Here is a 27,347-nt window from a genome sequence, read left to right on the forward strand (position 1 = left end):
TTCGCCTAATGAAAAATCCGATTCGAGATGTTCTCTCCGGCACCTCTCATGTTCGCAAGAACACACTGGCGGAAAATATTTCATTGACGGCTCAACCAAAGCAATGGCAGCTAACCGTAATTCCTAACCGTAATTTTAACACGGCCCCTAGCCCACAACTGACGCGACATCCCGTATATAATGGTGGGTTGCGGCAGGAATGCTTCTTAATTTAAGTCCAATTATAATTTTAGTAGGCCTGGTGGATACGCAACCCAACCCTTTCTATGTTATCGTCGTACTGCGTGAGCTCCTCCCACTATCCGTTACCAAAGAATCGGCTGGCATCCACAAGCGAGATTATAGGAGCGGGCAGCCGCGCCATCAGCATTGGTGCCACTAAGTCAGCCTGTTTTATGTACTCAAACTATATGTTTCGAGGCCGTACGGCCCGCACGGCTCGCACGGCGGAGGACTCATCCTAGAGCTTTTTCTCTACAAAGATATGGCGATCTGGAGAGAGGTACTTTGGGAAGTCTGCTGGGTCCGGCTAGCCTACCGTATGAATCGACGGGTTCAATAAAAAAGAACGATCTCCGTTGAGCCACTGCCAATTTCAATGGCCTGAACTCGTCTAGCCTTTCGCTGAGTTGGCTGGTAGAAGGGTCACTGGTGATCGTGGTGGTCAAGCACTCTAGAGCGGATTCGGTGGGGGTTTGCTCGCGTCATGTTGGGACCCTCATAATCAAGATTTGGAAAGAAGGCAAGAGACATGATTGAACTGAGATGAGATGAAGATGAGGATGAAGACACATGAGGAGCTAAACCTAATTCGGGCGACCCGCTCAGCATACACAGATGTGAAATATATATATCCATGGATACATTAGAAATCATTATACTCTCTTGTTGTTGTTGTTTTTTTGGGTATTTCCTTTGATGTATTTCTGAATATCTGTTGGACGTAAGATTTGATGACACCCTCGGTGTTCCTGAATCTATATCTGTAATATACTAACTAGTATAATTATGTAGTACATAACTTTGATAGTTCCTATGTGCCCCAGTGTGGATACATCAAGCATCCATATTGGGCTTCTGATAAACCTGGGGTATGAGCTGTGAGTTGTCTATATATAAAGGTTTCTCCAGGTATGTGGTATCTCGTGGTCTGATGTCAGACATGTCGGCCTCCACTGGACTCCAGACTAGTGCTTATTTACATATCGAGCTGCCTGGGCGACCTATAGCAAGCTTAAACCCAGAGATTGGCACATTGCCAAACTGATATCGAGCAAGTGAAAAAATACCTACTGCCCTACTGTATACAACTACTGCTCAAAGAACAATTTGGCTGGCAAATGGCCCGTGGACTTCGCTATTTTGTGTCCCTCCCCATGATAAATACATCCAGAGCGGTGCGGAGATGTCTCTCGCACACACGAACCATCTTTTAATCGCCAAGCACAGAGGGAGAAGTTTTAAAAGAAACCCATTGGAATTGTCGAACAAAAATCATGCATCATCCATAACCTAGTACTTCTTGCCCTGGCGGAGGACATCACCGAACTCCTCCAGAGGGCTGCGGATGAGCTTGTTCTCGGCCCACAGGTTGGGGGTAAGGAAACCGTAGGTGTTGACGACAGCGACGAAGGTGGCCTTGAGGGTGTTCTCGAGGGTCTTGGTGGAGCCGGAAGAGGAGGTGTAAGCGTCCTGGACACCGGCGAGCTGGAGCAGACGCTTGACAGCGGGGGAAGCGACAAGGCCGGTACCGCGGGGGGCGGGAATGAGCTGTAGTTCATTAGAAACCGTCTCTTCAGATCAACTGACCCCTGAAAACAAGGGCCAAACCACTGTACAAAACTTACACGGACGGAGACGGAACCACACTTTCCACTCTGCTTGACGGGCAGAGAGTGGGGCTCACCAAGGTTGGTACCCCAGTAACCGCGACGGACGGGGAGGACAGCGAGCTTGGCGATGGTGATAGCGGCACGGATGGCAGTGGCGACTTCCTTGGAGGTCTTGATTCCGAGACCGATGTGGCCCTCGGAGTCACCGATGAGGACAATGGCCTTGAAACGGGTACGCTGACCGGCACGGGTCTGCTTCTGGACGGGCTTGATCTGTAGGTTGAAATTTGACGTTAGTTTCTGGTCTGATTTCGGTGTATTCGTTTTCCCCGCTCGAGCTTCCACTGCGCAATTGCGTGCAATTGTCGCATTCCAGTCGAATCCCGCTCCATCCTCCAATTTCAAAAAAAGTGTGTGTGGGTGTCGATCCGTACCTTCATAACCTCATCCTTGAGCTTGGGAAGGAAGAAGTCGACAATCTGGTACTCCTTGACGGGCAGAGAGTGGAGGTAGATCTGCTCCATGGAGGTGATCTTGCCGGCCTTGACGAGACGGCCGAGCTTGGTGACGGGCTGCCACTCCTTCTCCTCCTGCTTGGGGCCACGACGGCCGCGACGGCCACCACGGCCACGTCCACGCTCACCACCACGGTCGCCGCGCGAACCGAAACCACCACGTCCACGGGGAGCAGCGTCAGCCATATTGATGTTGTTATGGGAAGCGACGGGGAGGGTTGTCGGGATTGAGTTGGTCGTCGAGATTCACGGCGCTGAGCACTGTTTGCCCGAAATTTGCGCGGGTGGGCTAAGCGAGCGGGCAGCCCTAGCGGGGACCCTATGCCCTAAGTTCCTGATCAGGATAGTGGCACGTGCACTTAAGGTTTCCAGGGCGGTGTCACCTGACGGGGCCCAGAAGTAGATCGATTGATCGTCGTTCTTTAGAGGGGGAGCATTGAAGCTGTGCAAGAAGGCATACGGAGTAGATTGATTTTATTTTAATGTTGAGGTTATTAGCTATCGCTGTATCTAACAATATATCATATTTATGCCCAAAATTGAGCCCTCGTAATGCTGTTATTCTACCTCCCTACGTCACTCCAAAAATCTGCTTCAGGCGGATGCATTTCCTATTTCAGCAACGCGACAGGGCAATCTCGACTCCGCAATTTCAAGATTGTTTCCCCCCAGTTGCCCCCAGTTCAATAGTATTTCAGCGTCTCTCCTCTTGCGTTTCGGTTCATTCTTTGCATTATTCCATTCTTCTCTACTTGTTTCATCCTCCACAACCACTTAATTGCAGTTATGTTGCGCTGGTAAGTCTCCCTTGCTACTTATCTCCTTGAATCGAAGCTCAAAACACTCTCCAACCAGGTACCAATCCAAGTTGGCAAAGAGGCCCATCCTCACCGCAAGCATCACCAGCGCCGTACGATCCTCTCCTTTCCCCCTTTTCCCCGGACCAGCTCCTGATCCTTGTTACAACAGTTTTTATTCGGGAGCGGTGATGTTCTAGCACAGCAAGCTGTTGATCGGAAAGGTCTCCAAAAGCACGACTTTGCCCGCACTGGGCGAATGGCTCTATACGGTGGAGGTATGTTTATAAGTCTCGATTGTCTTGTACATTGCTGATCGGTGCCTTGTTCTTTTAGCCGTCTTCGGTCCAGTTGCCACTACTTGGTTTGGCATTCTCCAGCGTCATGTCGTTCTCAAGGGCACCGCGTCCACCACCGCCGCTCGTGTTGCCGCCGATCAAATCTTCTTTGCTCCAGTCCAACTCACCTGTTTCCTATCCTCGATGGCTATTATGGAAGGTGTTGATCCTGTGGAACGGTTGAAGACTGCCTTTGTTCCCGCCTACAAGGCCAACCTGATGGTATGGCCGTTTGTACAGGGTGTCAACTTTACATTTGTCCCCCTAGAGCTGCGCTTGTTGTTTGTCAACGTTATCAGTTTGGGTGAGTACTTTGCTTCCAAGTATTGCCGGTTATACTCCTTACTTCAGGCACTAACAATTAAACAGGGTGGAACTGCTTCCTTAGCTTGATGAACAGCGGCGAGGAACTAGAATTCCAAGCCGCAATTTGAGATACCCTTTGAAGTTTTCATTATCAGCTATTTTGAGCTTGTTTTTTTCACGTTGGCGCTCCATTATATAGGATGTTCGTTTTGGTTGTTGGGTTATATTCCTCAGGCATCATGTCCGGGAAGATTTTTATTCACCATTTTTCGGCCATGTAGGATTCTAGATAGTATAAATGTAAAACTAAATATTCAAATTGAATTACTAGAATACATGAATGATATACAAAGTAGAAATAAGAGTAAAGCGAAGATCTGATGTTGTATTAGTGCCCAGGAGTGATAATTGATTATGTTACGGAAGAACCCAAAGAGGCAAGGCAAGTTTTTGTGGCTCGAACTTCAAAACTTCCACTCTTTGCAGTCGATTGTCGCTCACCTCCACTCTGATCTCACACTGCCTGGAGCAGACTATTACTGCTAACTCGATCCAGGCTTGGATTTATCTTACCTTCTTTGTGTGAAAAGCTCCGATTTGCGCTTTCCCTGAAATTCTCGCCCCTCCGACTTTCCGACTCGATTCCCCCCCCCCCCTCCATATCCATTCATCATGGCTACTGTCGCAGAAAACGGTACTCCGGCTGTTGCCGATGAGAACTCCGCTCCTGTCACCGAGACTCAGACTGGTGATGCCGTCACTGTTTTCCACAACTCCGATGACTTCAACGTGAAGCACCCTCTTATGCACGAGTGGACTCTGTGGTTCACCAAGCCCCCCAGTGGCAAGGTAGGAGATACCAGTTGGATATATCGAGCTCAGTGTACTTACTCATGGAAATTAGGGTGACAACTGGAACGATCTGCTTAAGGAGGTGGTTACCTTCAGCTCCGTGGAAGAATTCTGGGGCATCTATGTAGGTCCAATCCGAAGTCTCCTCCGATCAACAATCACACTAACCTCGATCGCTATTAGAACAACATCACGCCAACCTCCGAACTTGGCCTCAAGGCCGACTACCACCTCTTCAAGAAGGGCGTACGACCCGAGTGGGAGGACCCTCAAAACAAGCACGGTGGAAAGTGGTCATACCAGTTCAAGGACAAGCGCTCCGTCCCCATCGACGAACTCTGGCTGCACGCGCAGCTCGCCGCGATCGGTGAGACCCTCGAGAAAGATGACGACAACGAAGTGATGGGAGTGGTTGTGAATGTGCGCAAGGGCTTCTACCGTGTCGGTCTATGGACACGCACAGTCGGCAAGAGCATCCAGGGCGATAAGCACACCCGCACACAGGCGCAGGGCAAGGAGGTCCTCGAGGCAATTGGCCAGCGGTTCAAGGACGTGCTGCGGCTCAACTTGGCGGATGTGGTGGAGTTCTCTGGCCACACCGACAGCGCACACAGTGGTAGCACGCGCGCCAAGGCCAAGTACACCGTTTAAACGGGGTTGGCTGAGGTGTTGACGTGCAGACGAGGATGAAAAACGAAAAACAGGGGACGGATGGCGATGCGCAGATTTCACGATTACGGACGACACGAATCGAGGGGAATTGACTCGACTCGATGTGCGGTGCTGGAAACTGGGGGTGATTCACATAGGGACCGAGGTTCCCCCCCTTTTATGCCCGCCCCGCTGCATAGTTCTGCAGGGACGGCCTGATTGCTTGCGACTTGTATCTTACTCTACCAAACACATTTTACGAGGCTTCTGCCGTGGTTGAGGTCGAGCTCGTGTCGGTATGATGGTATTTTCCTTACATTATTCTATACAAATATGACCTGTTCATGGATGCATTCAACTTTTGGTGTTGGCGTGCTGGGTCGGTTTTGGCGAGATCAAGCACCTGAGTATAGCTGCTAGTTTTGGATGCGCTTATGCTGTAGGTGTAGCTCAGCAGCAGTCCAAATGTCTAAGCCCTGTCTTATAGGTTTTTATTCCATGTCTCATCCGATCAGCGTCGCGAGTTGGAAGGCTTCTGGAGGGGTTCTAATAGCGCTCCCTATAATGTATAGCCACGGACACTTTTAGTAGTAAGCGCTCAGTTTCAAACATGTTCTGCGGATTTACACCGCCATGCTTCCTTGGAGATATAAAACGCCTTTTGCAGGACAGACAGTGTACCACCACACGAATATCAAATCAATCTCTTGATATTTTCGTCATGATCAAGCCAGAAGACAGGTTTTACTCAGGGGGCCAGGGCTATGTTGGCTCAAGAGACAACTCCCAAACCGAAACCCACTGCAACGTCTGAGATTGGGATCAGCTTCAATTGATCAAAGTCAAAGGAACGGCCAAGCTTTTTCCACCTGACGAAGATATTGAGAACTCAGTTCTTGCGCGATTCGCCGATTACCTTTCGCCTAAAGTCCGTGCAATCACAGTTGATGATGACGGGCTTCTTACTGGAGTCTCGACAAATCCGGAAGAGGATGGAAGAGGATGAAACATTCTTCATTGGATATATTCCCTTCTCACACTGCCAATCGCTTGCGCATTGTGCTACAATCTACTTCTCTCAACTTCAAGAGCTTGATCGGCTTGGACCAGGTGTGGATCTCTCATCATATAATGGTCAGAGGGTCGCATTCAAATCCAACCCTCTGGGCATGCCTCGAAGACTACAAATGTCTTGGAAGGAGATCAACCTGCTTAGCAAACTGCCACCGCATCCTAATATAGTACCGTTTGATGGCGTCGTTCTCGAAGACGTGGAGTCTCGAGTGATTGGATTCACAACAAAGTACATCTCAGGTGGAACGCTAGCAAATGCCGATCCGAAAAGGCCTTTCCGATTTGAATGGCTACAACAGCTTACCCAAGTGATGGATTTCCTGAACCTAGAATTAGGGATCATGCATCAATATATTGCACCTCAAAATTTGCTTGTCGACCCCGAAACAGATAAGCTTCTTCTCTTCGATTTTGACTGGGGCGCCAATGGAAAGGACTACCTACTAGATGGTCGAGACGATGTGTCTAGTGCTGTGTTCACACTATACGAGATCATCACAAACGATACACATTTTACGAGCATTCCTTACTGGGACCGAAACATAAATATGGTGCAGAATATCGAATGGACTTGTCACCGCGAACTAGACTCCGATGTGTCGAAGTTCCGCAAGTTTTTGAATGAATTGGTAGCAACGAGAACTGACAGACCGATGGAACGATATCTCAATGCACCCAAGCGGCTTACTTGGCCGGGGCTCCCAACCCCTCCGGACTACAGTGTGCCTTATGAGATGGGTTGAACGAAGGAAGGGGAAACTATTTGGCAAACGGGTGCACGTATAAGACGCACTGCACTAGAGAAAGGACAATACTGTTGTCAGTGGCAAAGGCCACCCCAAAGCAGGCTTTTGAAGAAAGCCAAAGATAGTATGGATGCAGTAGCTGATGACTGAAAGATTGCTCAATCAGCTTGAATTAGCCATTTGTTAGATAACAGAACGTACAGAATGAACCACATTAAAGCCTTGTGTAAATTCTACACTACCTAAAAAGTTGTCACTTACGATGCGATCCATATCTTGTTGGGGTAATGAAGCTGTATACTTGTGACATTTAAAATAGGCAATTGGCTCTCCACGGGGACTGATCCAACGTCTATTAAATGTCTTGGTTCTTCCCATGTATTATTTCTGTGTTTTTATTTTGAAAGCGCTACGGATTTGTATCGGATAATACATTATGAGGAAGCACATGATATAGATGTAGTGTGGAGTTTTCACTCCCACCATACATAAGTTTCAGTCTTGGATATATATTTACTCTGCTCAGAAGCTGAAAACAAACCCGAGTTGATTGTGGAGACCCCGTTAGCCAAAAAGCCTCCATTAGCCTTCCAGTACTAACGGGAATATGCGGAGGAAAAAATGTTGAAGAAACAAAGTGAAATTTCCAAAAAGAAGCACACGTTTAAGACGAGCATCAACCAGGGATTCTCTCCACCCTGTAGTTGTCACAATGTGACACCACAGTATTAATCATGTCCTGTAGATATAGACTGCCTGTTGGCTTATTATTGACCATAGGAACTAGCTCTCTGACTTTCTGGAGGCTGTTAACCGAAGGGGACAAATCCCTTGTACCTTCCCGGGGCCTATCACCAAGGGTTGGTAGATAGTCTGTGGATATTATCGAAATTATCTTACACTTTTTCCAAACCCACTCTATTACACGATGTTCTCGTACATAAAGGAGCCACGATCGTAGCAAAGAGAAGACAAAGCTAGATGGACGATTGATGGGCTTCTTGAGACTGTGGAGTAGATAAATTATGTACCGGATTAATAGTCCGAACTAATGCCGGTGGGTTTGCAAAGGGAAATCAATGGTGAAAATTGCAGCGAAAATGGCCCCACGATTCACTCTCGAGTACTCCGAATAGGAACTGACAACGGTAAAAAGCCGGAGCAGCTACTCCGTAGACTCCCTGGCACAGGACCTCGTGGCTCAGTATCTTAAAAAGACCCCAGGGCCCAGGTGCAAAGAGTGCTTCAAAGTTGTCAAGCTTGGAAGGGAGTAGAATCATTATTGTTAGGTTATGCTCGTATAACTTAAAATTGCAGATGCTCAAAGGCAAGGTGTTGACCTTATGCCCATGGAGATGTCCGCCCTCTGACACTATAAACCATTGATACTGTCGCCCGTAAAGGCAACATTGAGATTCATCCTTCCAAATCTTCCGACCTAGTAGCCTTTGAATGATCGATCCTATAGAATGCACATACCAGACTTGTTGCTCTGCAACCCTTGTAAAGTGATGACGCGCATCTGGGAACCCTACCAACTAAGCATGCTTTATCTCCAATGAAGTCAAGAAGTCATGAACACGCTAGTAAGTTGGATGTTCTGTTTACTCCAAACCAACTGCTCCCGCACTATAGCCGAACACACCAGTAGGAGAGAGTAGAGAGACCAAGGGCGTCCAATTGCCTTATAGTGGAAGGTTATCCTGTACGAGCTAGCCAATAGGATATAGTTATTTATAGAGGTAAGCGGCCTTGGAAGCCTCCGAAAAATCTCTGACCGGCGCAGTATGCTCCATTGATATATTTCCAGGTCTCAGCTGGGAATGAAACTCCCTAGCAAGTAGAAACAATACCTCAAGATATGACTATCGTGTTTATTTGAGATGGTCCATGGATAGCCATTCTCAACACAAATACGATGGCGTTCATCGGTCAGCACTAGGATAGTACGTCGTCACCGACGGATATCCACCGTGGTGTTCTAAGTGGCTCCTGGTGTCGCAATATCAGAGTGCCTGCCCCGAACTCCATCGAGAGCCCTCTATAATATCGGCCGGGAGCCGACCTCTTGCGATGTCGGAACGGTGATGTGCTCATATTGGTCCAACGACTCGTACACAGAGTAGTGGTCCTAGCTTGTTCAATCGGAAAGTCGCGGGGACATCACACAGGGCTTGGAGGATTTGAGATAGCGAGAGCCCTATAAGCACTATAAATGAATTGGGCTTGGCAAGTAAGACATTGGAGGTAGGTAAGCCTATCTAGGTAAGCCAATGGAAGAGTACGCAATTCACATGTCCAGACAACCTCATGGAATCCAAGTTTGAAGTTGACATACAACATATTTTTCTCATCGAAGGGACTTGACGGGTGATATATGTCTAGCGCCGGTGTCGGACAGTGTCGGACAGTGTCGGATTTTGCCAATATCTTGGAGAAGTCTTGGTGGAACTCTCTTCTTAAGGCGTTGGTCGCTTGGCTGGCACCCAAGAGGTCCCCAAGGCTTGGGAGCTTACGCCATCCGAGGGTAAATGTTGGTGATAAGCTCTCCCGTTCTCCTGTTGGTGGACCTGAAGTCCATCTTTGTCCATAAGCGAAGTCGGAGCCCCAAAGGGCGTGTGCTATGACTCTTGTTTCCCTTGGTGTTTATATATTTATGAGAGGGTCCCTCTTGATCTTTTGGATCTTTTGGATCTTCTCACTTTTTTTTTCTTCCTCTTTTCCCCTTTCACATACCCCAAAAACTTGTTCATCTTATGAGATGACATTTGATGACTAGTGCTATATACACCTACATACCTACTAATGACCAAGACTAACAGAAACCCTCTCTTATCTTCTGTGGGCTTGGCAGGCACCGAGCACTCAAACACAGATCCACCTCCCATCGTCTTTCTACCCTTTTTTTACGAGAGAATAATTACCCCGGAGCCACGAGACCAGACCAAACCACGATAGGAACGACAAATGGTTTCTCTCAGGTCATCACCTCGGCTGCTATTGAATGGCATTGGCTATTGTTGCAGGTCATTGCCGGGGTAAGCGGGTAAGGTCAAGCTTTGAGACGTACGCAGCTCAATGGGAAAATGAGGGGAAATGGGCCCCAACGTTACATTCGGAAAGAAAGACTGGAGATCTTTACAATCATATGGTGATCGAGTACGGAGTCCGGAGTATTTTGACCTTGCAATCAGAGGAGTCCCCTTCGACGAAAACGGACGACCCCCCTGGTCTCAACCCTTGCCGCCTCACCCGAAGGCGTCCACAACATTGGAAAGGCCGACAGTATACAATTCAGATTCAGATCCCCGGTCAATGATATTAATATATTAAGATATCAAAAGATCGGAGCATCGACTTGACTCCGGCTATTGAAAAAAAAAACAACAAAAACCAAAACAAAAAAAACACAAAAAAGATAATTTGCCCTCGTGGCGAATTCCGGAAACGTTCTCAATTGGGAAATTTTTCAACTTCACCGGCAATCTCCGACTGGACATATCAAATGTGATTCGACAACATAAAGTGGGCTCGGACTAGCCCTTCCAGAAATCCCCAGATGCCAAAATGGCAAGACAAGCTCATTCGCTGCTCTGATTGATCCAAACCTGAGTCAAAGTCCACCCGATGCTCGGTCTTTTATTGCTTGACTGTTCACTTCCGTGTGCCGTCTGGTTACATTGGCTTTCGCCATCAGCCATTCGCCGTTGGACGATAACACTGCCGATCGCGTCCATGGTCGTGCGAACAATAGGCCATGTCCGACCTGCTCAGATGAGCCTTAGTGGTATGGGGGCATGGGGGATGGCGTGCAATTTGGTTTTTTTTTTTTTCATTCTTTTCTTTTTTTTTTTGGAGATAAGACTCTCTCCTCCGGTCCCACTCAGGTTCGGTTGTTGAGTAATGAAAAATTGCATATATAGTATTATTCACACCCTTTTTTTTGGATCTCTTTCTCTACTCCGATTTGTGATTTTTTTTCCCTTGCCCTCTTGAAAACAAGAAGGTATAATCTGGTCTCGTAGCCATGGCGTCCACAGACCGTGAGATCGATACTCCTGGGTATGTATCTTTCTGTCTGGAAGCTCCCAGAGTCCAACTAACCCTGTCTGTAGAGCTCCGTACGATAACGAGGAGGTCACCCAGCATGTCGTCCTGAATGAAAAGGCTATGGATGCCGATTTGGACAAGGAGAACCAGATCACCCCGGATGGCGGCGAACCCACCCTCTCGGAGAAGACCTCCTTGCGCCATGTCGCAGAGAACCTGCCCCTCTCCGCCTGGTTGGTGGCCGTCGTCGAGCTGTGCGAGCGTTTCACCTACTACGGAATGTCTGGTCTGTTCCAGAACTACGTCCAGCGACCTCGGGATGGTAGCGAGGGACGTGGTGCGCTCGGTATGGACCACCAGGGTGCTACCGGTCTCACTACCTTCTTCCAGTTCTGGTGTTATGTTACCCCCATCCTCGGTGCCATTGTCGCCGATCAGTATCTCGGCAAGTACAAGACCATTGTGCTGTTCTGTATCGTCTACATGGTTGGTCTGCTCGTCCTCGTCTGTACCTCCATCCCCACGGCCCTGGATCACGGCTCGGGTATCGGTGGTTTCATTGTCGCCATCTTGATCATCGGTCTGGGTACCGGTGGTATCAAGAGTAACGTGGCTCCTCTGATTGCCGATCAGTACAAGCGGAAGAAGATGGCCATCACCACCACCAAGAAGGGCGAGCGCGTGGTTATCGACCCCGCCCTGACCATTCAGCGTATCTACATGATCTTCTACGGATGCATCAACCTCGGTTCGCTCTCCCTGCTCGCCACCCCTTACATGGAGCTGTACATCGACTTCTGGCCCGCCTACCTTCTCTGTCTCTGCATGTTCATGGTCGGTACCCTGGTCATCGTTCTCGGCCGCAAGTTCTACGTTGTTCGCCCGCCCCAGGGCTCCATCATCACGGACGCTTTCCGCGCCCTCTGGATCATGGTCAAGAACCGCAACATGGATGCCCCCAAGCCCTCATGGCAGAACGAGCACAATGGCGTGTCGGCTGTCAACTGGGACGACCACTTCATCGACGAGCTGAAGCGCGCTCTGGTCGCCTGCCGTGTGTTCGCCTTCTACCCGATCTACTGGGTTGTCTACGGCCAGTTCTCCGGCAACTTCGTCACCCAAGCCGGCCAGATGGAAGGCCACGGCATTCCTAACGATCTGATGCAGAACTTTGACCCCATCTCCATCATTGTTTTCATTCCCATTCTCGAAACCTGTGTCTACCCCGTGATGCGCCGCCTGAAGATCCCCTTCCCCCCTATCACCCGTATCGCCCTTGGCTTCATCGTCGCTTCGCTTGCCATGATGTACGCCGCTATCGTGCAGCACCTGATCTACTCCGCCGGACCCTGCTACGGTCAGCCTCTCTGCGCAGCCTCCGAGGTCGATGGCTCCGCCCAAGGCAACCGAGTGCACATCGCCATTCAAACCCCGGCCTACGTGTTCATCGGTATGTCTGAGATTTTCGCCTCCGTCTCCGGTCTCGAGTACGCCTACACCAAGGCACCTCCCAGCATGAAGTCCTTCGTGCAGTCGATGTACCTCCTCACGAACGCCTTCGGATCCGCTCTCGCCGAGGCCCTCACTCCCGCCGCCTTCGATCCCGCCATCATGTGGATGTTCACCGGTCTTGCCTGCGCATCCTTCTTGTGTGGTCTCATCTTCTACACCATCTTCCGTCACCTGAACGCGATAGAAGATGACATGAACGCCCTCGATGCTGATGACGACATTGTCGCCGAGGCGGAACGGCGCCAGTCCAAGGAATAATATGCCTTGGGAACTGGTGTTATTGTAATATTTTGTTCTTTCTTGTTCTTTTGGCATTGGCATTCGCATTGTAAGTATCTCTACGCTGGGATCGTACTTTTCTTTTTCATTACTTGCATCATCGGAGCAGGACCCTCTGTGTGTTCTAAAACTGCTGTGCAGATCGTGAGACGTGGTATGATATGATGCTTTTAATTTAGTATATATGACTCATAAATTTAAATGAAAATAATCAATATATAAAACAAACCTACTCTACATCTTCATTCTATGAACTATAAACATGTACTACCACATTCCATTTCCTCGTGGTATAGTAATCCTACACTCCAAACGTCTCCACCGCCGCCTCGACCACCCCACGCCAGTGTGAAACTCGGTCTTAAGCCTGGCCGCGGGGACAGACCTCCACAATAGCACGAAGGTAATTCACTGCCGTCTGCATTGACTCTTGAAGTGGATCCAACTCCATATCTTCGAGGATCTTCCCCGCTCCCTTTTCGCGACAGATGGATTCAAAGAGCTTTTCCATATGCGTCTGCTCCTCTTTATCCTCAGGGGACCATTTCATATTCCACAAAAAGGCACGAGGTGGGTTCCAGCGAGGAGTGGGCACTGCACTGCTGAACTCCCAGTCCAGAACAGCGGTAACAGGATAATCAGGGTGATCTGGGTCACACGTAATGTTCGCAAAATAGCTCCTGTTCCAGAAATACGCGAAGTACATCCTGGCTGACGTTAATATACTACACAGCTACGGTATACTAAAACTTGTTGCATCCATGGATGGTATATGATGATAATAGACTCTCCATTGTAGTCGAACTGCTATGGTAACACGGCCCTCGCGCGACATGTGGTTGAATTTATTCTGGTTGCGGCTCACCATACATGTAGCTTGTTCCCAGATAGATGTGCCATGCTGCGATAAACCTCGACGATTTGTCTTGATCGTCGGCCATTGAAATGGCTTTTATCATGCCCCATGATCAAAAGAAGGAACCATGGTCGAGATTTGGATCGGAGCTGCCACACTCCAGTGCTATAAATGAGAATGGTGGAGTGTCCTTGATGAACTTTCGATATGGATCGCTTTGGGAAGCAACTCGGACCATTGAGATCAATATTTCGAATTGTCTGCTGAGCCTCATCCTTGAAGAAGGTCCATTCGTGGAATACTCTGAGCGAAATAATCGTCCTAGTTTGATGTCCTATCACGGTAGAGATAGTTCAGCTCTCGATGGACTGTAAGGTCGTAGAAAAAGCCCCCCAACTGGAGCATGAGGCCTGACCGAGCATCTTGGGAGGAGCAAAGTCTAGAAACTTGACAATTCTCGAGGACGTATCGCATAGACCGGCAGAGAAAATCCGAAGAAATATCGGTCCAACCTGGAAGGCCCGTGATCTATACACCATGCCCCTTCGTCATGTGGGGAAAGCTCTCGGAGAGGTTTGAGAAGGACTTGTCTTCCATTGGACTTGCGCAAAGACTCCCCACCCAGGCACATGGTGATTGTAGTGAAAACGACCATATTTACTGACGTTGTCGTCGATCCCATGAGTCGACTAACGGACACGGCAAATAAATATAGACAGCGTTCTCTCAACTGGAAGGAGCAATGAGTGTCCTATTACAACAGCCACCTCACAAAAAGAAGGGGCCATTGATAGAGTTCCCGTGTCATGTAGGAGGTAATTCCTTAGAGATATGTCCAGGCGATTGAAGTTGAGACCCACGCATGAGACCTACTCCACTCACTGACCTCAAGAAGCTCAAATCCCGAGGACAAATCAAGTTGCCTGCGATTTACCTATACAACAACCGTTAGCTGAAATCCATGGCGACCCTAGAATATCCCGAGAGATTTACGCGAGGTACATGTGGCAGATGCGTCCGAGCGGCTGTGGGGACGAGTGTGTTGGTGAAAAGGAGGGGTATTCATGTTCGCGTGAACAAAGTGATATGGAAGGAACGAATCACCGTTTTAGGCAACATGGCCAGTTAGTAGTTAGTAGCCAGTTAGTAGCCATTATAGCTGCTATATTCTATGATCTTCCATAATATTTTCCTATATGAACCTGGCTAGCCTGGCGGTGAGATACCTAGATCAGGCAGCCATACTTCTGATGCCTTCGTCTATATACAAAGGCATCAGTATTATAGATCTGACGTCTTAGTTCTATACTTTATACGAACAAATAACTTATTTAGTTGATGCCTGGGATGAGGCTCATGGACCCCAACTGTCCTGATTGGCCAAGTTTCACAAGTTCCACAAGTTCCACGTTCAATTTTCAGCTTAGGTTTCCTACTTTGTACATACTCACCCTACGCATGCTATTTCCGACTTGCCTCCCGGACAAGGTAACGGCATTTGATGGACTGGATTGGATTCCTGGAATCTGGAGTTGACATACATATGTCTTTCATCAAGTTGATACATCATAATCATGACGTGCAGACTCACGTTGCCATTGCCACGGCCAGACCCTTAAAACAAGTACTAGGTACTTTCCCAAAGGTGGGTATTTACTATCAAAGCCAAGTACCTTATACCTTGGAAAATATATCCCACCTCCATGTCGATCCACTCCTGGTCATCAAATCACAATCTGCGACGGTGTCTTAAATAGAACAGGCTCAGCCACACAGGATGAATGGTCAATCTCGACTCCATGCAGGCTGTAGTATCCGTCCGTATCCCGTATTAATGTAGGAACAACGGTGCACTGTCCACTCTGCCGGAAATTGTTAAAAATAGGGGGACCCCTAAGAAGAAAAAGGAAATTCGAAGCCCATGAAATTTATGAAACCCATGAAACTCCATTAAACCCCGTTAAACCCATCAAGCCCATTTATATTTCCCAAATTAATGCTTAATTTCGCTACTCAGCGCGACTAACACCCGGACCTTATTGGCTTTGCTGTCCTGACACCGCCAGCGCTTCTGCCGCAACCTCCACTTCTCCCGTCTCACCCTTTCCTCCTTCATCTCCCCCCCTACCATTTTTGTCTTGTTTCACGCATTTGAGAACCTGAGAATCTGCACATCATGAGTGTGAGTGAACCAATGCCAACCTCCTTGATTCCCTGAATGTGCTTTCTGACGCGACTTTCCCTAGTACCAGAGCTTAGGGGATAACAACTCAGGCGGCTACGGCCAGTACAACCCGTACGGAAGTCAGCAACAGAGCAATCCCTATGGGGGCCAGGAACAACAGCAGGGCTATGGATATGGTGCTGGTTATAACCAGGCTGATGCCGCAGAGCAGGGAAATGGTGGCTATGGTATGCTGACCCGATCATCGAGTACCTTGCGACAATGCTAATTGCCTGACAGAGATGTCCAACGTCAACCAGGCCTCATCTGGTGGTCCCACTGCGATTCTGAACAAGTGCAAGGAGATGAACGAGGGCATCACCGAGCTGACCAAGAAGCGCGAGACTCAGTTGGTCGCCGCCCAAAAGGCTCTTTTGGACTCAAGCACCGGCAAGGAAGACCAGGCCTCCCGCCAAACACTCGACTACATTGAGGATGAGATCAATACTGCGCTGCGCTACCTGCGCGATCAATTCAAGCGCATCAAGGAAACCCCCGGATCCGGTGACTCGCGTGTGCAGGGCCAGGTCGAAAATGTCAGCCGCAACCTGCGTCGTGAGATTGAGCAGTACCAGCGCGCACAGAGTGACTTCCAGAAGCGCCTGGAGGAGCAAGTGCGCCGCCGTTACGAGATTGCCAACCCCGAAGCTACCCCCGAGGAGTTGGAGCAGGGTGTGCAGAATGTCCTCATGGGACAGGAGCAGAGCTTTGTTGTATGTTTTGCCCGAGGCGAAACAAATTTCTTTTTGAGTGGTCAGTTGCTAATATTTGAGGAATAGGTTCCCGGTACTCGCACTCGCCAAGCCAACGATGCCCGCCAGGCTACTATGCAGCGTTCCGCCGCCATCCGCAAGATCGAGCAGGATTTGATCGAACTGAGCCACCTGTACAATGAGGTCGCGGAGCTGGTGCACCAGCAGGAGCCTGCAGTTCAGCAGATTCAACAGGGAGCTGAGGAGACACACCGCAACGTCGTGCAGGGCACCACCAAGTTGGACACCGCTATTCAGAGTGCGAAGAACGCTCGGCGCTGGAAGTGGTATGCGCTGATTATCATTCGTGAGTATTTACCTGCCCGCCCACCAAGATCTGGCCGACCCGCTAACCTAGTTATCCAGTCATTATTATTGGTATTGTCGTCGGTGTGGCCGTCGGTGTCACCAGCAGCAACAACAACAAGTCCTGATCTTTCTGTTGCACTACATCCCCTTTCCTACCTTCTCCATGTACGACCTTTCCCGGGGATCTCCGCATCTCCGCATCTTCCCATTTGTTCTTTGTCCCCTCGTTATACCACCCATTCGCATTTTCCTTCTTGTGTAAAAGCAATCTCTTTCGACTCCTCTTTTCTTTGTGTATTTGCCTCCTAGCTGTGCCTGCTTGTTCGTGTACAGCTGCTCCGCGCTTAACATGCGATGGCCCTTGATTATTGTCCTCGGGACTCATGATGTCGCGGCGCATGGATGTATATACTAGAGTGTTGCTTTTTTCGGCCCCCTGTTTGGCGTTAGAACCTATGTAATACTGTCTAATAATCGATCCCTTCACGCATGAGTCTGATGTATATCGCCTGTAGTCGAGTTTTGGAATTGTAGGTGATTTGTGCAGTGTAATGTGTAATGCTTTTCGAGTCATGGTCTGGGGGTATCCGACTCGACAAGACTTTCAGAATAAGGAGCACCTGAACGCCGAATCAATCGGCTTTCTATGCCTTCTCCTTCTTCTCCTTCCTCTCTTGTTCCTTCCTCTCCTTCTCGCGCTGCTCCTCAGCCGGTGTCTTCGTCTTCAATTGCAGTGCATGTAGTCCGCCCTCGCGAGCCATCTCTTCCTTGAGCAATGCGTAGACCATGCGGTGTCGAGCGGGTTGCATCTTCGACTCGAAGGAATCAGAGACAATTGTCACGCTGCGGGGTATTAGATATTCGCTGGTGCACCGTGTATGTTTGGATGTGGAGGAACGAACTGGAAATGCGTCTCCTTGGACACCGACCCTTCCATTGCAGCGTGGTGCGCATGGAGGTGAGAGTCATTACGGATCTCGAGTTTCGAAGGTGTGAATGCGTGAGCGATCTATGTAAAAAAAAGAGAAGATATATTAGCAATGTAGTCAACAACAATGCGGAGTGGCTCACCTTGTCGCGCATGACATCCTCCAGCGGGGTATTGGAGGCCATCCTAGCAGAAACAGAGAAGAGACGGCGAGGGATCAGACCCGGAAGACTGCGAGGAAGCATTTAGAAGAAAAGAAGAAAAGAAGCGATCAAAGAGAGGAGGGAGGAGGAGAGAAACGTCCGCAATTGAAGCCAATCGGATGTTTTCGATTTCGGAACTTCACTCTCATGACATCAACCTGTTTTTTCCCCTCGACACCTCAATTGCTCCTCTTTTTTTTTTTTTTTTTGATATGGGGTGTATGCTGTGAGATGAATTCCTAATATTAAAGATCCGAAATTCAAAATGTCTGGCAGTTTACTCTCTCTGCTTTCGCGTTCCAATGCGCGCGTCTGCTTCACTCCGCGGCGAACACCTCTCAGCGCGAGACTCTTGTCAACGCTCCCCAACACACATATCTTCCGCGCACTCCAGAACCATGACCCTGAAAGTCTAGCAGTTGTGCATAGCGTCTCTTCCCGATCATTCACCTACGGTAGTTTAATTGCCGACATCGTCCGCGCTAAGGATGACCTGGAACAAAAGGCCGTGAAAGCGCAGGGCCAACTGGCTGGCGAGCGGGTTGCCTTCCTCGCGGAGAACAGCTATGACTACGTAGGTACTGTTGTCTTGATCCCCCCAAGGCCATATATAGAGTACTAATAAACATATAGTGACGCTGCTAGCGATCTTTGCTAGTGATGCCATTGCGCTTCCGCTCTCGCCGTCTTTCCCGACTGGGGAGCTGAAGTATATCCTGGATAATTCACAGGCTAAGATGCTGCTGACAACTGAGAAGTATGCTGATAAAGGCTTGGAAATCCTGCGAGAGGGATTGGAGCACGAGCCTCTGTTTGCTATCCGGAATAAGCTCACAGAGGGCGCATCGAGCCGCGAGAGCATAACCTTACATGATCTGAAGCAGCCGTCGTCTGGCGGGATGATGTTGTACACATCTGGGACCACGAATCGACCGGTAGGTTCAGTTAATTCCCTACACCCAAGGAACTAGTCCTAACTCGAAACAGAAAGGTGTTCTGATCCCACAATCGGCATTGGCCGCGCAAGCATCTTCACTACTAGAAGCATGGAAGTACACACCGGATGACCGACTTCTTCACTTGCTCCCACTTCACCACATCCACGGCGTGGTAAATGCAATCGTGGCACCGATAGTAGCAGGCTCCTCAATCGAGTTCATGTACCCGTTCAACCCGGACAAAGTCTGGAAACGACTAGCAGCACCCTTCCTCCCATCCAACACCTCAAACTCACCCATCACATTCCTCACTGCCGTGCCAACAATCTACAACCGCCTCATGGCCACCTTCCCCAAACTAAATCCAGAGCTTCAAAAGGCCGCAAAGGAAGGAATCTCCCCACAGAACCTCCGACTGAACATCTCCGGCTCTGCCGCTCTCCCAACTCCAACCAAGAGCGCCTGGACAAACCTCAGCAACGGTAACGTCCTCCTCGAACGCTTTGGCATGACCGAAGTCGGCATGGCGATTAGCTGCGGCCTCGACGGCGCAGACCGCGTCGACGGCAGCGTCGGCTGGCCACTCCCAGGCGTCGAGGCCCGACTCGCCGATCTCGAGACGGGTGAGGTCATCCCAATCGAAGAAAATAATCACAATGGCCGAGAACGCGAGGGCGAGATCCAGCTTCGCGGCGAAACAATCTTTGATCATTACTGGGGAAACGAGAAAGCCACACGCGAGAGTTTCGTGCAGAGTGACGATGGAGGTAGAGCATGGTTCTGCACAGGCGATGTCGCGACTCGGAGAGTAGTTGGTGGAGCTGGTAGTGGAGCTAGCGGAGCTTGGGCTCAGGGACCGATGTATTTCATCCAGGGGCGGAAAAGTGTTGATATCATCAAGACTGGAGCGGAGAAGGTTAGCGCGTTGGAGGTTGAGAGGGAGTTACTTTCTCTGTATGTTGTTTCTCTTTCTTCTGGATTTCACTTGAAAGGTCTATACTGACGATGTTGCTCTAGTCCCCAAGTCACCGAAGCTGCGGTCGTTGGTCTCCCTTCTGAACAGTGGGGTCAGAAGATCGCTGCTGTGGTTGTTCTTGCTCCTGATGCAGCTGCTTCGGGTCGTAATGGTCAATCGTGGGGCCCCATGGATATGCGGCGCGCACTGAAAGGTTCTCTTGCTTCTTTCAAGATTCCGCAGGAGATGAAGGTTTTGGATGCTATTCCGAGGAATGCGATGGGGAAGGTTAATAAGAAGGCACTTGTGAAAGAGGTCTTTGGTATTTGAAGATCGAACACCCACACTGTACAATATTGAACATCTACCTGGACCTAGAGTTGAGGTGAGTGATGAGGATCTGTGTACTAATACTCTCTACTCGGGGAAAAACATGTACAATACTATCCAACAAAATAGATTGAAAAATGTAAATCATTTGTTGTGTTAAAAAAAACCAAATTGCTTGCTCCTAATTTCAAATTCGTGGCATCATGTCAAAACCCTTGTGGCCGATCCTTTCCCATAAAAATGGAAACTAATCTCCAATTCTCAATGTCCCTAGATCTGACGGTGAAGACCCTCACTCTGAGCACGGGCAGCATCCGAGTCAACGCGGGGATCAAGCTTGTTGGCGATGCTTGAACTATGAGGGCCAGTAGTACCAGTAGTACCAGTAGCACCAGTAGCACCGGTGGTAGTTCCAGCGGGAGGAGTATTGTAGCTACTACCAGCAAGAGCATCGTGGTGACCAGTAGTACCAAGACCAGAGCCACCAACCGCCGAGCCAACAGTAGGACCGCGAGTGTGGGAACCGTGGGTAATAGTACCAGGGCCAGTACCAACGAGAGTAGATTGCTGAGGACGGGTGTCACGGTCCGAGTCAACGCGGGGATCAAGCTTGTTGGCGATGTTAGAGCTGTGAGGTCCAGCATTGGTGCTGCTGTTGCCGGGGGTAGCTATGGGAGTGCTGTGAGGAGCGCCAGTTCCAGAACCAAAGGCTGAGCCGTGAGTGCCTGTAGCGGTGGTGTCATGAGTAGAACCAAGACCGGCGCCAGTACCAGTCACACCAGATGTGCCGTGAGTAGTACCAGTGCCCAGAGCAGAGCTGTGGGGGCCTGTAGCGGTGGTTGTGCCATGGGTAGATCCGAGACCGGCGCCAGTACCAGTCACACCAGAGGTGCCATGGGAAGTGCCGTGGGCAGAACCAAGACCGGCGCCAGTACCAGTCACACCAGAGGTGCCATGGGAAGTGCCGTGAGTAGAACCAAGACCGGCGCCAGTACCAGTCACACCAGAGGTGCCATGGGAAGTGCCGTGAGTAGAACCAAGACCGGCACCGGTGCCAGCACCAGTGAGGCCCTCGTGACGAGCACGGTTGTCATGGTCCGAGTCGACGCGGGGGTCGAGCTTGTTGGCGATGTTAGAGCTGTGGGGACCGACATTGGTGCTACCGGTAGTGCCGTGGGTAGATCCAAGACTAGCACCGGTGCCAGTCACATCTGAGGTGCCGTGTGTAGTGCCAGAACCTAGGGCCGAGCCGTGAGTACCAGTGGCGGTGGTGCCGTGGGTTGATCCAAGACCGGCACCGGTGCCAGTCACATCTGAGGTGCCGTGTGTAGTGCCAGAACCTAGGGCCGAGCCGTGAGTACCCGTGGCGGTAGTGCCGTGGGTTGATCCAAGACCGGCACCGGTTCCAGCGCCAGTGCCAGTCACACCTGAGGTTCCTTGAGTAGCGCCGTGGGTAGTGCCGTGAGTGCCGTGAGTGCCATGAGTGCCTGTAGCGGTTGTGGTGTCGTAGGATGTTCCAAGACCAGCGCCAGCCGCATCAGTGTGAGCAGCACGGTTGACTGAGGTAATTAGTATCATTGAATACCCCGACGGATGGGAGATAAAAAGGTGAAGTGAATGACAAACCCTTATCACTATCGACGCGGGGGTCAAGCTTGTTGGCCAAGTTGGAAGAGTGAGGTCCATGGTTGGAGGACTTGGTCGACTCGTGCGACTCGCCCTTCTTGCCACTTATGGCCTCTTCAGCCTTGCGTACAAACTGCATGTTGATATTGATGGTATTGATGGAAGTTGTTTATTGTTGAAGTTGTTATCAAGTAATGGTGGGATATGGTTGATGGAGGTAAAAACTGATTTCCCAAAACAGGGAAAAGAAGAGGGTATTTATATCCTATTGTACATCAACAGACTTGAGCAAACATTAGAATTCATGACGTTCGTATTTCCAATGTGATGGTGTACAGACATTCACAAAGTATAACAAACGCCTTCAGGTGTCACGATCTACTATTGCGTATGATGTACATGGGATAGGTTTCTTATTAGCTACATAGTCAGCCACTTAAATCAACTTATTGTCATTAAAAGAGCTAAACTGGCCCTCATCCTTGATCTGCTAAACGCCATAGACCGAAACCCCAAACAATTGCGTCATGATCCGGGCCCTGCCAAGAAGTATGCCAACTATATGCACCTGGCCAGGATTTGTACTACTGTATATCCTGGTCAATAATATAGCCAACCAGCATAAACTGGAATGAGATCACTGTGGCTAAAACTTCGTATTTTGTTCTTACACCGTCTCATCTTGGTTATATGTTACCTTGTACTCCTGTACCCCGAGCTTGTGATAGGGTGTGGAAGTACAAGCAACGAAAGACAGGTTCCTTTATTTGTTTATTAGTGGATCTACAACCCAGCCAATAGCCCAAGAGACAGACCCAAAATCTATTTATTCGTAGAATATAAACTCAAAGACCTGCCAGTGTGTCTTTTGAAGTTGTAGTTGCGTGGCTACGTCATCGAGATATATAGTTCCCAGTCACATGACCAGGGATCTTCCTCTCTGCGTTTACTCTTTTCTTCGTCAAAGTGACATTGACCATGATACAGTACGTCTCGAAACTGGTGTCACCACTTATACTCTTTGATTCTTTCTCGAACCCTAATTGCCAAGATGCGCTAGTCTATATCTTGAATTTCTCCGGAGTGTCCTTGTTAGTGGGGCCTGTACTGTTTAACTTACACAGAGTAACCAGGACACATGGCGGGGAGTGTATTCACTTGTAACTCGATACGCCTGACACCTCAATACCCTACTTCGAAAACCATCGTCCCTTGGTACGCGTAGTCTTTAATTAAACACGCATGGTCATGGTAGGACGGCGCCTAGCCTAGCCCTTCAAAGGACGAGCTTATCTACGGCATAGTCCGTAGTAGAGAGCTATCTATATCGTAGATAGCATAGGTAGGTGGCTGCAGGAAGCGTACTATCCTAAGTGTTGTAGTTCAGGGGAATGATTGATTGTTTTTATTTTTGAGAGGATTCAAGTGTTATATATACAATGTGAGAACCAAGTTGATAGCCCTCTTATTACAACCTAACTCGCCCACAAAGATTAAATGGTACGGCTGAAAAGCAGAAATTTTGTTCTTTTGCAATCTGTCGAGCTGCTTTTTTGGACCAACCCGCCGAAGTAAGAGCTCTGCTAATACTTTGAATCGTTATATACTTCCTAAACTCGTCCCAGAGAAAGAAAGCCATCTCGTCTTAGTATAAAGTCGGCTTTTCTTTTAGGTGTTCACAGAGAGCTTCCAGCATAGTGGGCGTAATGCTTCGTGGGTGACTGACGCCGTTTCGGGGGGCTCTTAACGTTTCCGAACGCTTGTAGGTTGGAGCAAATGTGTACAATTGACTGCCTGCTGCAACTAGCGGCACGGGCCATTTGAGACGTCGTTAGTGAGTTATTACTTTGAAACATGTGATAAATAAGCTGCAGTTGTCAGGGTTTCAGGTTCGGTGCCATCTTGCTTGGTGTGATATGTTGGAACAGTCTTCCACTGGCGCTAGCAAACAACGGAACCCTGGTCTGGGATGTATCCTGCTATATGGAGCACTCTTGTCTAGTTAGGATAACGAGGCGATTGAGCTCCTGAGTGAACATTTTGAAGATAACGGCAGATATTTAGGCATAGAGAATGCTGTGGCGAAAATATGGCTTATTTCATTTGAGCAGATCCGTCGCTGTAGCTCTCTCGCGTTTGAATATCTAGGATTCATGGCCTGTGTGGATCCTAAAGATATTCCGCGGTCGCTATTACCGCCTTCCGAGAGGTTATTGCTTAAATAGCGAACTGATGCGCTCGATATCCTTAATGCGTTCTTATTCATCACTAGACATAATGATAGATTGGCGTTTGATCTATATCATCTGGTATATCTAGTGACGCGGGAGTGGCTGAAAAAGAACGGAGAGCTTGTAGCTTGCCACGAATAAGCGGCAGTGCGACTGAGTGGACTACTGTCAAATATCAGCCAAATAAATCGGGTGCACTGGCGGCTATATATAGCCTATGCACAATATATTGTGGGCGGGGATGAGAAGAAGTGTAGTAAGGAAGAAGTCAATCTTGCGCAGAAGTGTGGGGACTGTCTGAGCTATGATGGGCGATACCGCGAAGCAGAAAGAATGTACCAAATTATCGTCGAATATCGGGAGAGCGTGCTGGGACTAGAATATCCAGACACGCTCACTAGTTAGCGTCAGCAACCTTGGTTTAGTCCTAGATAGGCAAGGTAGGTACGAAGAGGCCGAAGCCATGCACCGGCGGGCGTTGGAACGGTCAGAGAAGGTGCTAGGGCCAGAACACCCAGACACTCTTATCAGCGTTATAACCTTGGCTTAGTTCTGGATAGCTAGGGCAGGTACGAAGATGCCGAAGCCATACACCGGCGGGCGTTGGAAGGGTATGAGAATGTGCTGGGACCAGAACATCCATACACGCTCACCAGCATCAGCCACCTTGGTTCAGTCCCAGTGTCCATCAATTTGATGCAGCCCGCTCAATATTTGGTCTGCGCTAAAATCTTGGCGGTGGGGCCAGAAAAGAGTGACGAAGAGTGTATCTGTCAAGCCGATTTCGAGAACGGCTGTATCACAACACTAAGAATGTATTTAAATATACGAACGTTCGGCGGCGTTAAAGCACCGCCTAGTAGAGGCACTAGACCTCGAAAGATTAGTCTAATTATGCTGGAAGCCTTTTATAACCACCTACTCGAAGGTCCTAGCAGCATTACGGGAAATAGCCTGAGCCGAAGTCTTTGTTAGTCGTGGACAACACACCCTTTCACCAGACTTCCAAGCAGTTTGTTCGAAAAAGGATGATATGTTGATTCCCATTCCACTATTAACCTTTAATGATGGCACCGTGAATCGCAGTCCACCCTTCAACTGTGATACGGAACACTTGCTTTGACGGCGACTGTCTACGTCCAAGACTGAGGATCACCAATTCCCTTCCATCTAAGCGACACAGAAACGCCTGCCAGAAGGAAAAATCATGTTATTACCCCTATTAATAATCTTCACTCCGAGAGCACTTACCTTCCGAAATAACGCAAGAGGAAACCACATCTCCGGGCGTTCCAGCTCCGTTAATGCAGCCAACGGAGGTAGACGTATACCCCCTAGGGGAAAGGGCCCACAATCCTCCAGTTCTGCCCAGAGAAGTTCATGAAATTTTGCTTGGAGAAAGGTCAAGGTTGCGGCAGGCAAAGCATGCCGGACCACAGGGGCCAAAATGCTGTATATATCGTCGTAACCAAGTTCGCGAGCAATTTCACTGGCTGTGAGATCTGAGAATTGAAATTCTCCTTTTGTCTGACCAGTCGGAAGGGTTCCTAGAAAAGAAGAATCATGTCAGTGGGACAAACTCAACATGCCAATTCATTAGTCTCGAGGAAAGAAACGGGATATTCGTACGAAAGGCCCCATATTCAATCAGCTGCGAGATAACGCTAACAGGAGCTCGCATATAGGCAGCTTGATGGAGTGGGGTCCAAAGAGATAATTCATGATAATTCTTGGTTGGGTCTGTTGATACGTGAGTTGACTCCAGATGTAGACATTGATAGCCCGCAATACATACGAAGCCGGACGGCATTTGGCCATGCCTCATTGAAGACCTTCCTTCCTTCATCGAGGGATTCTAACATAGTCTCCCAATGGCCCCGGTATGATGCATCGGCTAATCCATCCCGTTTGCATAGATAGGCTGGAGTAAACGACTTCCTGATCAGAACGCCAAGCCACAGAGTAGGCGATGTTTGTGAGGGAGTTGCGACGATATTGGGCCATCCAGCTCTTGGTCTTGTATCTATATTAAACTCCTCAGAGATCGTTTGCTCTTCGTCACTGGTTTCACTGTCTGGCGCAGTTTGGTTTTCTTCTCTCTGTTGAATATTGCTGTAGGTATCGTTCACCTTCGTATGCTCCTCAACTCTAGTTCTCAACCTGAGCACTTCGCTCTTAGTAATGACACTTGATTGCCTAGGAAACCTTTTAATTAGTAGTGTTTACAGTCAGAAAAGCATACCCGAATAATATCCAGCTTAGTCTCACAATAAATATCAAAATCACGAGGAAGATTAAGTACATACGCAGCAATAAATGTTAATACAAGTTCCAGATCCCTCTCTCTTTCTTCCAATTTCTTCACGAGTGCGATAACGTTTGATCTGTAAAATAACCAGTTGACTTTCATTACGAGGTCGTGGCGTTTGCCCGAATCAGCAACTTTGCGCACCAGCTCGAGCACCTCATCTGCAGTCTGCCTATATGCATTCTCATTGAATGAAAGGGCAGTGGTTTTCTCCATCGGGTCAGAAAGTTTGTTAGTGAGCGAGCGGAAGAGCTCCAGGTTTAGACGGATGCGTTCTGCGCGAGTAAACATTTCCACTAAGGCGGTTCGTGCTCCTTTCATGGTCTCGATAACATGTTTTGTGACCTGCACAATTTCGAGAAACATGCCAGCTAGCGTAGCGGCAGCTTGAGCAGAAGCTACAATGTCCATATTGGTGGTGTGTTTTGTTGTACGAATGGTGCTGTCAATTAGGAAAAACTAAAAAACTTTGACAAGAAAGCCGTTTGAGAACAGAGACTAGAATTGTTCTTTTATCTCGGCGAGTGCGGGGAAGGGAAGGTGGCTATGCGCACACTATTCTAATGTGAGGCTCCCATGAAATTGCGGATACAGTTACGAGACATGTGTTACTTGGCGTAAAGTACCGTATATGTAATATAACAGGATTATTGATACCCCGGGCCTTTTCTCAATACGGAATAGTGGATTTTGGCATTAGGGCTTGAGAAACAATCGAAGAGTGTAGGTGGTGAC

At 48.9% G+C, this 27,347-nt stretch overlaps 11 protein-coding genes across 11 annotated transcripts; 6 read left to right on the forward strand and 5 right to left on the reverse strand.

Annotated features, from left to right (window-relative positions):
- Window positions 1–1,328: 1,328 nt before the first annotated feature.
- N7455_004020 (40S ribosomal protein uS5) lies at window positions 1,329–2,613 on the reverse strand. The gene is made up of 3 exons (XM_040959660.2): window positions 2,267–2,613; window positions 1,848–2,105; window positions 1,329–1,770 (listed from the first exon to the last, which is right to left on the reverse strand). Exons 1-3 carry the CDS (start codon window positions 2,531–2,533, stop codon window positions 1,513–1,515), a joined length of 783 nt encoding a protein of 260 aa, XP_040809942.1. The 5' UTR covers window positions 2,534–2,613; the 3' UTR covers window positions 1,329–1,512.
- A 520-nt stretch (window positions 2,614–3,133) lies between these two features.
- Window positions 3,134–3,916, forward strand: N7455_004021 (Mpv17/PMP22 family protein; the record flags this gene model as incomplete). The annotated part of the gene is made up of 5 exons (XM_040959575.2): window positions 3,134–3,144; window positions 3,203–3,257; window positions 3,317–3,422; window positions 3,481–3,786; window positions 3,852–3,916. 5 exons carry the CDS (start codon window positions 3,134–3,136, stop codon window positions 3,914–3,916), a joined length of 543 nt encoding a protein of 180 aa, XP_040809892.1.
- Window positions 3,917–4,460: 544 nt separating this feature from the next.
- On the forward strand, window positions 4,461–5,291 carry N7455_004022 (uncharacterized protein; the record flags this gene model as incomplete). Its single annotated transcript, XM_040959653.2, has 3 exons — window positions 4,461–4,637; window positions 4,693–4,764; window positions 4,824–5,291. 3 exons carry the CDS (start codon window positions 4,461–4,463, stop codon window positions 5,289–5,291), a joined length of 717 nt encoding a protein of 238 aa, XP_040809939.1.
- Window positions 5,292–6,241: 950 nt separating this feature from the next.
- N7455_004023 (uncharacterized protein) lies at window positions 6,242–7,108 on the forward strand (the record flags this gene model as incomplete). Its single annotated transcript, XM_040959677.2, has 1 exon — window positions 6,242–7,108. One exon carries the CDS (start codon window positions 6,242–6,244, stop codon window positions 7,106–7,108), a length of 867 nt encoding a protein of 288 aa, XP_040809979.2.
- Window positions 7,109–11,048: 3,940 nt separating this feature from the next.
- On the forward strand, window positions 11,049–13,140 carry N7455_004024 (peptide MFS transporter). The gene is made up of 2 exons (XM_040959577.2): window positions 11,049–11,173; window positions 11,227–13,140. The coding sequence occupies exons 1-2, from the start codon at window positions 11,139–11,141 to the stop codon at window positions 12,929–12,931; spliced, it is 1,740 nt and encodes a 579-aa protein (XP_040809907.1). The 5' UTR covers window positions 11,049–11,138; the 3' UTR covers window positions 12,932–13,140.
- A 173-nt stretch (window positions 13,141–13,313) lies between these two features.
- N7455_004025 (uncharacterized protein) lies at window positions 13,314–13,658 on the reverse strand (the record flags this gene model as incomplete). The annotated part of the gene is made up of 1 exon (XM_040959614.2): window positions 13,314–13,658. One exon carries the CDS (start codon window positions 13,656–13,658, stop codon window positions 13,314–13,316), a length of 345 nt encoding a protein of 114 aa, XP_040809888.2.
- A 2,326-nt stretch (window positions 13,659–15,984) lies between these two features.
- N7455_004026 (syntaxin) lies at window positions 15,985–17,218 on the forward strand (the record flags this gene model as incomplete). The annotated part of the gene is made up of 5 exons (XM_065604663.1): window positions 15,985–15,990; window positions 16,061–16,220; window positions 16,273–16,745; window positions 16,812–17,091; window positions 17,151–17,218. 5 exons carry the CDS (start codon window positions 15,985–15,987, stop codon window positions 17,216–17,218), a joined length of 987 nt encoding a protein of 328 aa, XP_065461563.1.
- A 494-nt stretch (window positions 17,219–17,712) lies between these two features.
- On the reverse strand, window positions 17,713–18,315 carry N7455_004027 (BolA family protein). The gene is made up of 3 exons (XM_040959600.2): window positions 18,165–18,315; window positions 17,996–18,102; window positions 17,713–17,936 (listed from the first exon to the last, which is right to left on the reverse strand). Exons 1-3 carry the CDS (start codon window positions 18,264–18,266, stop codon window positions 17,738–17,740), a joined length of 408 nt encoding a protein of 135 aa, XP_040809933.2. The 5' UTR covers window positions 18,267–18,315; the 3' UTR covers window positions 17,713–17,737.
- A 174-nt stretch (window positions 18,316–18,489) lies between these two features.
- N7455_004028 (acyl-CoA synthetase) lies at window positions 18,490–20,447 on the forward strand (the record flags this gene model as incomplete). Its single annotated transcript, XM_040959606.2, has 4 exons — window positions 18,490–18,802; window positions 18,858–19,159; window positions 19,212–20,116; window positions 20,180–20,447. 4 exons carry the CDS (start codon window positions 18,490–18,492, stop codon window positions 20,445–20,447), a joined length of 1,788 nt encoding a protein of 595 aa, XP_040809983.2.
- Window positions 20,448–20,717: 270 nt separating this feature from the next.
- On the reverse strand, window positions 20,718–22,212 carry N7455_004029 (uncharacterized protein; the record flags this gene model as incomplete). The annotated part of the gene is made up of 2 exons (XM_040959659.2): window positions 20,718–22,006; window positions 22,074–22,212. The coding sequence occupies 2 exons, from the start codon at window positions 22,210–22,212 to the stop codon at window positions 20,718–20,720; spliced, it is 1,428 nt and encodes a 475-aa protein (XP_040809894.2).
- A 3,343-nt stretch (window positions 22,213–25,555) lies between these two features.
- N7455_004030 (uncharacterized protein) lies at window positions 25,556–27,023 on the reverse strand (the record flags this gene model as incomplete). The annotated part of the gene is made up of 3 exons (XM_065604664.1): window positions 25,556–25,851; window positions 26,100–26,500; window positions 26,611–27,023. Coding segments are annotated over 3 exons (1,110 nt in total), but the record flags the coding sequence as incomplete, so codon positions are not given.
- Window positions 27,024–27,347: the final 324 nt, after the last annotated feature.

Source organism: Penicillium solitum, assembly GCF_028829755.1.
Source record: "Penicillium solitum strain IBT 25940 chromosome Unknown utg000003l_segment0_segment0, whole genome shotgun sequence".
Classification (NCBI taxonomy): domain Eukaryota; kingdom Fungi; phylum Ascomycota; class Eurotiomycetes; order Eurotiales; family Aspergillaceae; genus Penicillium; species Penicillium solitum.

Bases quoted from the DNA above. Each gene is read 5' to 3' on its own strand.
- N7455_004020 (XM_040959660.2), bottom strand. From the start codon at position 2,533: ATGGCTGACGCTGCTCCCCGTGGACGTGGTGGTTTCGGTTCGCGCGGC. The intron at 2,106-2,266 runs GTACGGATCGAC...TTCAACCTACAG, and splicing joins TCAAGGATGAGGTTATGAAG to ATCAAGCCCGTCCAGAAGCA. The intron at 1,771-1,847 runs GTAAGTTTTGTA...AATGAACTACAG, and splicing joins GTGGTTCCGTCTCCGTCCGT to CTCATTCCCGCCCCCCGCGG.
- N7455_004024 (XM_040959577.2), top strand. From the start codon at position 11,139: ATGGCGTCCACAGACCGTGAGATCGATACTCCTGG. The intron at 11,174-11,226 runs GTATGTATCTTT...CCCTGTCTGTAG, and splicing joins CGTGAGATCGATACTCCTGG to AGCTCCGTACGATAACGAGG.
- N7455_004027 (XM_040959600.2), bottom strand. From the start codon at position 18,266: ATGCTTCCTCGCAGTCTTCCGGGTCTGATCCCTCGCCGTCTCTTCTCT. The intron at 18,103-18,164 runs GTGAGCCACTCC...TTTTTTACATAG, and splicing joins AGGATGTCATGCGCGACAAG to ATCGCTCACGCATTCACACC. The intron at 17,937-17,995 runs GTTCGTTCCTCC...AATACCCCGCAG, and splicing joins TCCAAGGAGACGCATTTCCA to CGTGACAATTGTCTCTGATT.